The 11,380-nt window shown below is 44.9% G+C and overlaps 2 protein-coding genes across 2 annotated transcripts; one reads left to right on the top strand and one right to left on the bottom strand.

Annotated features, from left to right (window-relative positions):
• The first annotated feature begins 2,522 nt into the window (after window positions 1-2,522).
• On the top strand, window positions 2,523-3,272 carry LOC102149388 (zinc finger protein 436-like). Its single transcript, XM_005604035.2, has one exon. It carries the CDS (start codon window positions 2,523-2,525, stop codon window positions 3,270-3,272), a length of 750 nt encoding a protein of 249 aa, XP_005604092.2.
• A 5,718-nt stretch (window positions 3,273-8,990) lies between these two features.
• Window positions 8,991-9,929, bottom strand: OR10C1B (olfactory receptor family 10 subfamily C member 1B). The gene is given in 1 exon segment (NM_001391070.1): window positions 8,991-9,929. A coding segment is annotated over 1 exon segment (939 nt).
• Between the last annotated feature and the right edge of the window lie 1,451 nt (window positions 9,930-11,380).

Here is an 11,380-nt window from a genome sequence, read left to right as displayed (position 1 = left end):
CAGTCCTCAGGTAGTTATCTTACTCGCATTATGGGCAGGACTCTTAGTGGGTGCTATGAGTAGGTAGAGGCTGTGTGGATCAAGGAAGCTGAGAGTCATAACAACTTTGATCAGATCCTTGTTTTAACAGTCCAATATTATCTTTCTTATATTGATAGCAAGGTTATAGTAGAAGGATCTAGTTGCTTTCCATCACATTTTCGTTTTCTTCAAATCCCAAACTTCCCCCATAATCCTCTATGGTCTACCATCCCACAGCACACACATCACATTACAGTTTGGGGTGGGGCGTTCATGGATAAGACATGGCCTCTGCCCAACTGGAGGTTACTTTCTGGCTGGCAAGACGAGAGGTCCATACAGAAAAATCACCAGCTGAACACAGAAGGCTGACTATGCTCAATGTCAAATGAGTGTTCTAGAGCAGTGCTACTCAAAGTGTTGTCTATGGACCAATGCCAGTCTGTGAACTGTTTGTTACCAGTTTCTGATGGGTAAGTATGCAAATTAAGAAACAGCATTTAGAACTTTTATAGCAATTTGACATGGCTACTTCATCCAAGCCTATGGCCAGCGAACTCATCTCATTGACCAAAAGAACAAAGCCAAACAAACTCCTGGTCCTTCTCCATAGATAGTTTGAGAAGAACTAGCCTAGAGAAGAAGTGTTATGTGGAGTGGGTTGGTCAAGGATGACTTCATGGGGGAGGGAGGTTGAGTAAGATGAATAGAAATAATTAACTATGGAGAGAGGAGAAGCAATGAATGTATTTGAGGCAGGAAGAAGTATGAAAGCAAAGACTCAAAGGGAGCTGGACTTACTTGATGATATAAATACAGCAGTCTGCCTGGTTAGGTCAGGGCAATATAAGATGATGGAGGTGGTTACAAAACTTGGTCTTAGCCATGTTGAATGAACTATATGGCCTAAGCCTACCTTTGAAGCCATCATCTGTGACACTGTTTTGTGAGCCATGGGCACCCATTCTAGAATTTTGAGAGTAAAACGGATCACATGTATGTAGGATATAGGGGAGGTGGACATAAGTTGGTGGAGGGGTGGGTAGTTCGAAAAGTAGGATTCGACGAGTTGAAGAATGACTATCCGAATTTTGTTTTTTAGAGTGTCATGGTATGGAGACTATAGGGCAAAATAGCTGTAGACAGTTTAGTAAAAAATTTTTGATCTTCTAATTGATCCAATAGGATTCCTGTTTCCTAAACCTGAGCTGATCTCACAGCTGGAGCAAGGTAAGGAGCCACATATTTATTCTCTATGACCCAAGACCTCCTGATCTGGGGCTTAGTCCAATCTTTCCTGCAGGTGAGAGGGCTGGGTCCAATGCTTAGTATTGAAGCAGAAGGGAGGGTTTCAATATATGGGCAAGGGATTGGATAAGAGGGAAATGAAACTTACTCTTTATTTCCTTTTCCTTTGTCATACTTCCTCTTACCAATGTACTCATCCAATTGTTAATTTTTGGGAAATTCAACTTTGCCAACCACACTCTTTTGTCTTTTGTTGTACTCATCATTAGTCCCTGCTCTCAAATGTATTTGCCATGTATACTTCCTCATCCTGGAATTGTCATTCTGCATCAGTCCCCATGGTGTCCCATATGGCTCCTCATCTGCTGGGTTTATACGCAACATATAGCTATCTACAAGTCCTTTAAAAGAGACACATCTGTCAATACCTCACAGCCCTAACATCCAGATCTCATTGTGTTCTAATTCTTGCTGTGCTCATTTAGCAAGCATTTATGGAATGTACTGTGGGGACCTGAAATTGGCCACCCCAAGATATGTCTCTTTGGCATCAGGATTATTTGAGGTTGATTGCTTTTGATAAAGTGGGACAGGGAAGGAGGCTCTGAGGAATGGAACTTGCCCTTTGTTAGGACACGTTTACATTTGTAAGGCAAATCTCTATCTGTAAAAGGTGCCTCCCTCTCTGTACCAGGAAGAAGAAAGGCGATGACGTACTCTCCAAAAACTCTTAATCAATACCAAAGGCAAGGACTTAAAATCTGCATTGTATTGTGCTAGTCTGGTAACCTCCTGTAACTGACTTCCCTCCCCCTCCCAACGTTGGCATCTCCTTAAAGATTAAGCATCTTTCTTTAGGCTGGGAACCGATTGCGGCGCTCATCTGTGACCACCCCCCCCCCCCCGCCCCCAGCCCAAGGCAACACACCTGCCACCCTGCAGCGCCCACCGAGATAGCAGACCACTACCTGCTGTGTCCATCAAGCGCTGTGCCGACAGGGCAATCTTGACTATTGCGGGAGGGACGTTTCAGTCACATGTGAAACACCCCGTTTTGGGCTATATAACCACTCTGTGCACCCCACTTCTTCGGTGCCCTTTCTTCCTCCGGGAAGAAAGGCCCCGGGCCATGGTTCCTCATAAAGCTTTGTTTAATTTTCTCTTGCTATTCTGTCTCATGTGAATTTAATTCGTTCTCCAGCTAGACGAACCCCCATTTGGGGAGATGAAATCTCCTCCTCCCCTACAGTACCATGTGCTGGAGCTGTGCACTTCCTGAGCTCTATCAGCATGTCCTGAGAAAGATGTCATTTCAAGGTGAAGGAGATTTAGATTTAGGCTTCAGCTACCGCTCCATCTTTAACCTCCACAAGCGCAGGCACAGCGGCGAGAAGCCTTTCCACTGTTCACAGTGCAACCAGCGCCTGAGTTGGAGGTCAGACCTGACGCGCCACCTGTGCAGACAGAAGGGAGAACGGCCTTTCTGGTGTGCTCTGTGCGGGAAGCGCTTTGGCCTCAGCTGGGACTGTGGGCGTCACCAGGTCGCACGCACCGGTGAGCGGTCCATCGTGTGTCCCCAGTGCACCTGGAGCTTCAATCGCAGCTCGAACCTGGCCATGCGCCAGGGCGTCCACACCGGCGAACAGCCATTCAGCTGCTCCGACTGTGGCCGCGGTTTCAGCCACCGCTCGTCGCTGCTCGTGCACCAGCGCGTGCACACCGGCGAGCAGCTCTACCGGTGCAGTGACTGCGGCAAGCGTCTCCGTGTTGGCCAGGACCTGGTCAAGCACCGGCGCCCTCACACCGGCGAGAAGCCCTGCAAGTGCGGGGTTTGCGGAGGAGCTTCAGCCAGAGCTCGCCCCTCGTCATCCACCAGAGGGCGCAACGGGCGAGCGCCCTATTGCTGTAACTGTGGCAAGAGCTTCAGTCAGAAGACCAACCTCGTCACGCGCCAGAAGCTGCACGGGATGGACAGGCGGCTGGGAGTGACATCTGAGGCCTGACCAGACCCGGGACGAAGCTTGAGGTTCTTAGCTGAGACTAAGCAGAGGCCACCCATTTCCAGGAGCCTAAACGCTGGCTTCACCTTTCCCGGGTTCCAACCCTCCTCAGGGGGGATCATCAAGCCAAGATTTGGGGCCACACTAGAGTGGGGGTGGAAAGGGGAGCTCAAGTTGGTTTTCCATAGTCACCATTTCCAGGAATCTACTCGTTCTCAGGCAAATACCTGGGGTTGCAAGGTCGCTAAGTGGGGTTTCTGGGAGTCGGGCCTCTTTCCGCCTCAGAGTCTCTCCCACGCCGCCTAAAGTGTGGGAAATCCCAGAGAGCATCAGACAGCTAATCCCTGGGTGCTTGTGTCCCCAGGGAATTATCTGGGAGCAGAAGATATGAAGCATAAGGATGACAGGTGGTACAGGGTGGGTGAAAAAACCCTTTTTAAGTTTTCTCATTTAACTTACCTCATCCTACTTTCTAGGGTTTTCACCCCCATTCCTAGTGGCTCATTGGAGCCTCTGGTCTACCTCATGAGTGACGTTAAAGAGGGAGAAGAAGGTGGTTCCCTTTTGAGTTGGTCCCCCCCTTATGTTTCTACCCCCAAAGTGACCTTCTGACCTGTGCAGCTCAGGTGACTTCATTTGCATCAGCCCAGCAACTTGCTCTCTCCACCCTCCCCCAAACCTTCAGCTTTCAATTAAGCTGCCAGGACATTCTGAACTTTGGGGATACAGGGGATGGGATTTCTATTAGATTTGCCCTCTACCTTTCCTCGCTGGTGAAATTTCCTGCCCAATTTGTTCATCAGGACAGGAGGTGGTGGGAGTCTGGGTGAGCAGAAATTTGAAAAGCAAACAACGCTTTCGTCTTTCACAGAACTCAGGGTGAAAGTCACACTCACAGTAAGAGTGGTGGTGATCGTCAGTGTTAATGGCCCAACTTCCTCTTAGCCCCTTGTGTTTCCTGGTTGAAGATGTGTCAGAAGTGGTAAGATATGGGTGGAAACACCATCCTCTACTCAGGTCCCCCCCTGAAAAATCAGACTTTTCCAGACTTCCTACTGGAGTTGGAAATTATTACCACATTCCACTGGACTCACTTCCTGGAGTTTGGTGCTGCCCATGTCTTTTCTTGTGAGCCAACTATTCCCTTCTATAAATTGCCTTTTCACTGGAAAAGAAAGTTATTTTTAAAGTTGTGGTTGGTGGAAGCTAGCATTTCTCTTTCTAGATGAATTATTTGGGCCAGCTCCACATTCTTGTGCTGTCTTTGGAATTGGCTTAAAGCTATTGTTTACAAATACTTTTACCTTGGCTTTCTAATTCTCCTGAAACTTTCAGGAGCCTACCAATTTCTGGGCGCAGGCCTTTTTCTTCAGTAATGCGAATACAGCACTGATCTTTAAGGCTCATAGATCGGGATATCAGGGTTGTTGTGCCACCGTGTGGCCGAAGTAGGTAACTGCGTCTTCTCCTGTACTCTGGAGGGCTCGCCCTGAGCCCTATCCCCAAAGCAACTATCCTTTGAACTGAGGTCTAGAGCAGTAGTTTCGGACTTTAAGCTGGGTTCTACCTGTGGAATTCTGGATTCGGTAGGTCTAGGGTAGCACCACATAATTTGCATTTCTAAGTTCCTGGGCGATGCTGTTGCTGCCGATCTGGGAACTGCATTTTGAGAACTGCTATACTAGTGTAACGAAAGAACAATAGTTTTGAGCTCCCAGCTCCACCACCGCAGGTTCCCACCCCACTTCAAATAAAAGGTGATTGCGCTGTTCCGGCCTGTGCAGACTGTCTTGAAAAGAGGTGGAGAAGTCCGTTATATGCTCTCTGATCACTAGGGGGCGCTCTATAAAAATTCTGTTGCCTCAGAAGGCAGTCCAGAGAAGTGCTAGGAAATCAGAGTGGCGGTCAGGCCCTGCTTACCCCAAAGAAGTCATATTGTTGACTGGAGCACAATTGGGACATGGACAAAGCCGAACTTAGCCACCTTCCCACCTTTCGGGACCCTTCCTTTTTGCCTTTGAACTGCCTCTAATCATTCCCTCTCCATTTGTCTGGGTTCCAAGTCCGGTGACATCTTCTCCCGCAAGTCTCCCTTAAAATGTAAATGATAAAAGACTCAGGTAATGAACTTTCTTAGAAGTTCATGACGTCAAAAATTACCTGTGATTCAAAGGGAAGAGGTTTTATGAGTCTTTAAGAGTGCAATTTCAGGCACCTTGTCAGGCAGTTGGGTTAATGTTTTTAGTACACGTGCCTGGTTTGCAAACCTCCATGTTATTGGGGACTGCCTTCTAATAACACCATAGACGCTGCTAAGCCTTTCCCTTCTTTGGGAGATCCTCCCCAGAGAGGGAACCGGCAGCCCTGTGTGAGAAACTGCAACCTCAGATGATATTTTCTAGATAGATGCTGGATGCTCATATATGGTTCAAAGCTATGATGAGCATTCACCAGGAAGAAAGATGGGGCAGAGAGCATACTGGATTTTGGGAGCAGATATCATTTGATCTCTTGGTTCCTCACCCTTGGGGGAAGGTGAATATTGGCCACTCAATGATCCCTTCAATAAGTGGCTCCTCCCTGTGTCTTCATTTTCCCTGATGAGCACATACATGTCTGCTCTCTGCTGGAAATTTCTGTGTGAACAAAAGAAACAGAAACCTATCTCCTTGGCTTCTTTTGGATCTGGGGTTATAGTTCTGAATTTAGAAACTTGCTACCTATTCTGACTGGTGTTTGCCATGGCAACCAAGTGAATGTGCTTATATTTGGTCAGGATCAATTTAGTCAAGATCTCTTGGTAGCAATAGTTTAGAAGGAGCATTCACCACAATCTTTTTGGTTCTTTGTAAGTGAATAAGCCACAAGAAGCAGAAAGTCCTTGAAGAAATAGGCACAGAATAGGGAGCTGAACCCATCATAGAGCTCATTTGGCTCAGCCCTACTGGTTATTGATGAAGTTGAAAACCAGAGAGATGATGAAAGGATTTGGCACCAGCTCATGCAAGTCTTTAGTAGCAGACTGTGGATGCTAACACAGCTCTCTAGTCTTGACCCAGGGCATTTCCTATTCAACAATCCCTCCTGCTGTTTTTTGCGTGCTCAGAGCTCCAGGCCTTGTTCCAGAAACTCTTTACTGTGTCTTACACAATATGCCCCAAATTAGGATGAGATAGATTAAACAAAGACAATTGTAGAATTAAAAAAATAAGGTGAAATCAGAAACCAGGGGAGTACTTCAAAAGCATTCTGTGAAGAAATGTACACTTCCTAGAATTGAGTTATGAATTTGCTATAAGCTCACTAGATGTCATATAAACAGGAGAAAGTCGATCCTTAGTTTCTTAAAAAGTTAATCATACACCTTCATATGAGCAAGCCATTCCACACCTAAATATTTACCCAAAAGAAGTGAAAGCACACAAAAAGTTGTATGCAAATGTTCATGGAGGATTTATTTGTAATAACCAAAAGCTGGAAACAACCCACATTTCCATCAATAGGTTAATGTATAAACAAGTGATACACCACTCGGGAGGAAGAAGGAATGAGCTGTTGATCCCAAAACATGGATGAATCTCAAAATAATTATGTTGAATGAAGAAACTAGGCCAAAAAGAGTACATCATTTGTGATTTCATTTATGTAAAACTCTAGAAAAGGCAAACCAATCTGTAGTCACAGAAATCTGATCAGAGCTTGCTTGGAAATGACGAGTGCAGGGCCAGGTGGAAGAAAGAAATTGCGATGGGGCATGAAGAAACTTTTGAAAGGGTCGGATATATTCATATCGTGACTGTGGAGATGGTTTGATGGGTGTATAAATATGTCAAAACATATCAACTTGTGCACTTAAATATATGTAATTTTATTATATGTCAATTATATCCTCAGAAAGCTTTTAGGAAAATGTCATTGCTTATGTGACAGAAGTATAGTTATTCCTAGCACTGAGATGTGAGAGAAAGTTTTCCTCTGAGAGTTTCATAATGTTGCTTCTTGTAATCTTCCTCAGTGTAAACCAATGGTAGAACGCCAAAGCACCGTTGAGCAATAACAATTCTATGAAGGATGTTGTGGGGTGAGCAGAGATTAGTGGGAGGTGGAAAATAAAGCATTTACGGATGCGGCTCTCCGCTGGTCTACTTTAGTCTGGGAGTAAGATTTTAGATTATCAGAAGGAAAGGTGTATTGCCATCCTTTAGGCAATCCTTCCTAAATGTTGCCCTTCTCTATTGAGGTCTTGATGAGTGATAAGGAGCAATAGTTCTGAGATTTTACTCACTGATAAGTATATAAACTTTAGGGACTGGGTTGAATTCCTCTTTTGAAAATCAAGGAGCCGGACAGTTCACATGACTCCAGGGAAGGCCATCCTGCTCCTCTGTTGGATAGAGAGTGAGAGTATAACCATGCATTGTCTTCCCTACTTTTCATTGTTCTCTGACAATTTCATGAGAATCAGCATTATCTCCCCAACCAGACAGCAAGCACCATCTGGGCAAAATCACCACCCTGTATTTACTTGGTATTCACCACAGTGCCAAGCAGAGCAATGGGCACATGGAAGGCCTTCAATAAATGCTTGCAACATTGAATGAAGTGTTGGGAATAAGAAAAAGGATGTAGACTGCTCTTTTAATTATTAATGAATACTTGTCCCTCTGAGACATCTATATTGATTAACTAAGCTCGGCTCATTTCTTTGTTCTGCGTGTCTTTGACTCTCAGGTACTTCACCATTATCTTTACTCTCAGTGTCCTGGTTGTCTTTGGTTTGTCTGTGTGCTGGGTGTTAGTTTCCTGTAGCAGTGGTGTGTGGAGTCTCTTCCTCGATTCTCCTTTGTTTCTCTTGGTTCCCAATGCCATTGACATTCCAAAAATACTCTTCTGTCCCCCAACAAAGGCACCCAATGTAGATATTATCCTCTATGCTTACCTCTCTGACTCACTAATAAAAAATATTTATTGAGACGCTATTGTGTGCCAGATATTAAGCTTGGTGATTTACAAGTCTATAAATCCTCACAAAAACCCAAGGAAATAGATTCTATTGTTATCCCAACTTTATGGATAAAGAAATTAAGGCTGGAGGAGATTATCTCATTCTCCTGTGATAGCACAGGTAATCAGTTGGAAGAATTAAGACTTGAATTAGGTCTGACATTAAAATCTATTCTCTTATCTACTGCGTCACACTGGTTCTCACAAGAACTTATTGTCATTGAAATTTTTCTGGCCCCTCCTCACTTTTTAAGGACTTTGCTCTTTGCCTGGTGATGGATTTAATTAGCTATAATTATGGGTGCTAATGTACTAACCAGCAGCACTACCCACGAAACAAATGCCTTACCCAGGATGTATAAATGTCAAATAACTTTAAGGACCTGGAAATTTTATTACCTTGATAGTCTGGTGGAGATGACATTTTATAACTTTTCCCTAATTATCAACTTGCTCTGCTTGTAAAGTTGACTGTCCATCTTGAATTTCTTGTCTCTTATAACAGAAGGCAGAATAAAGTGTGTGTGTGCATGTGTGTGTGTGTGCGCGCGCGTTGGGAGTCTAAGGAGGGGTTTGGCTCCAGTAGTTCTTCAAAGGTAAATTTTCTTTCTTGACTGGATGCCCTTCCCCCAAGGTGAGAACCATGCTTCCTCTCCCTTTGATCCTTGGTGATTTGGAGCTGACTGAGAATGGTAGTCATCACTGTCACCCCCCTTGTCAAATCTCTGCAGGCCTCATTTTCTGGATGGTTCTCTTTAGGGCAGCCTTGACATCAGTGTTCCGCAGACCATAGATGATGGGATTGAGGATGGGGGTGACCACAGCATAGAAGAGGGAAAGCAGAGGGTCAGTGGCTGGATCGTAGCTGGCCTTAGGACGGATGTAGATAAAGATGCCAGTGCCATAGAAGAGGGAGACCACGACCAGGTGGGAGGAGCAGGTGGAGAAGGCCTTGCGACGGCCAGCAGCAAATGGGATCTGGAAGATAGTAGCCAAGATACGCCCATAGGAGCCCAGGATGAGGCCAAAGGGGCAGAGGATAAGGAGGGCAGCGGCCAGAATAATCTGCATTTCACTGAATGAGGTGTCTCCACATACCAGCTGCAAGATGGGCTGGATCTCACAGAAGAAGTGTGGGATGACATTTGGGCCACAGAAGGGCAAGGAGAAGATGAAGGAGGTGTGGCCCAGGCCCACCATTGCTCCACAGGCCCACGCTGACCCAGCTAGCTGTAGGCACATCTGATGGCTCAGCAAAAGAGGGTAGCGAAGGGGTTCACAGATGGCTGCGTAGCGGTCATAGGCCATGGCTGCCAGGAGACAACACTCCGTGGCGCCAAAAAAGAGAAAGAAGAACATCTGCAGTGCACAGCCAGAGCGAGGGATGTGGCGCTGACCACTAAGGAGGTGGTGAAGTAGCAATGGGATGGTGACAGATGTGTAGCCAATCTCCAGCGCTGAGAGGATTCGAAGGAAGAAGTACATGGGGGACTGAAGGGCAGAATCAACTGAGACCAGCACCACAATGAGGAGGTTGCCTGCTATGGTGAGCAAATAGACGGTGAGGAAGAGAGAGAAGAGCAAGCTCTGGAGGCTGGCCAGGTGGGAGAAGCCTGCAAGAATGAATTCACTCACCACGGATGTGTTTGTGCTCATCCTGCACACATCCCTTCTGACTGCAGGATGAACAAAATGGCAAGGGGAAGTTGCAATTATGGAACTGTGAAGTGGGCAAAAATGACCCCTTTCTGCATCTGATCAAAGCGTTGGAACTGCCTTTCTTTTAGAATTTCATGGCAGTTGAGGCAGGACGGCCCTGAGTTCATACTGGCCCTCACCCACTCTTGGAAGCCAGGGTGAATGTTTGGCTCTCTCAGCCTAGTTCCCTCACCTGACTCTTCCTGATGGTGCTCACCTTTCATGAGAACACATGGAATTCTGTTTTCAGTTTCTCCGGGGGTGAGAGTTGCATCATTCTGGCCCTCTTTTCACTTTTTTTCCTCCCTTTCCCATCCTTCGCACAAGGCTGGGGACAGAATTTTCTCTTCCAGTAGATGTTTTCCTACTCAAAGTCAGAATGTATTCTATGTTCAGGGCATGGAAAATCCCATTCCAAGTCCCGGGAATTTTGTCTGGTATTCTTCCTCTGGTTTCTTTCTATTTCTGTCTTTTTCTTTCCTTCCTTTACATATTTTCCCTTTCTTTTCTTTTCAACTTGTCTCCTCTCCAACCCAATTTTAACCTGTTATTTTTTTTCTTTTTCTGGCTCCTTTTTCAGTTACCAGATCTATTCAGACTCTCCTTTTTCTATTATTTGACCATTTCATGGTTTTTGAGGAGGAGAGAAAAATTTGAAAGATATCTCTTTCAAGTTCCTGTAGGAAGTTAAACAGTTCAGTTATCCAAATGAGTCAGGATCTCTCTAGTTTTTAAAGATGCTTAGGAAGGAGATGACAAGACCTGTCTTGGTTGCTTATTTCTGCCTTTTATAGACTCTTGAACTTCAGTCCTTATACTGTAACACATATGCAAATCTCAAAACCACATGCATAAACTCCACAAATCCACAAACATATTACATTTCTAAACAGAGGCACAGAAAAATAAATAGCCCAATATGCTCAGATTCCTGGTTCATCTAAGGCCATAAACAAACTGTGTATTGTATATACATACAAATATTATTACAAATAAAAATGAAAGTGAAAACACATTTATCACAAAGATATAAATACACTCAGAGATACAATGAAACAGATACATAAATCCAAATTCTGTGCAAAAATATAACCATATTCAAGAACTTATATTAAAAATATGAGCTCACACACTGATGTATTTTTGCAGTTGAAGAGTCTTTGGTTCATTCCACCTTAGTGGCTCTTTCAGTGTTTTCTGGGTGATATTACCTGAGCAATGTCTTTCTATTTGGAGAAATAACCAGTGATAAAGATGGATGGTATTTGATGACTTGCTTATTTTCTTCTTTCTCTATTTACTGGATGCCTCATGAGGAAGGTACTCTTAGATTTCATCTCTTCTTAATGTCTCTGAGGACCTGAGTCTCCAAGCATATTTGACTTTCCAGTGGGGAGAGCTCTTCACAT

This window comes from Equus caballus, chromosome 20 (assembly GCF_041296265.1).
Source record: "Equus caballus isolate H_3958 breed thoroughbred chromosome 20, TB-T2T, whole genome shotgun sequence".
Classification (NCBI taxonomy): Eukaryota; Metazoa; Chordata; class Mammalia; order Perissodactyla; family Equidae; genus Equus; species Equus caballus.
This window is presented reverse-complemented; position numbering and strand designations above follow the sequence as displayed.

Excerpts from the sequence above, each read along its gene's own strand:
- LOC102149388 (XM_005604035.2), top strand. The coding sequence starts at position 2,523 with ATGTGCTGGAGCTGTGCACTTCCTGAGCTCTATCAGCATGTCCTGAGA.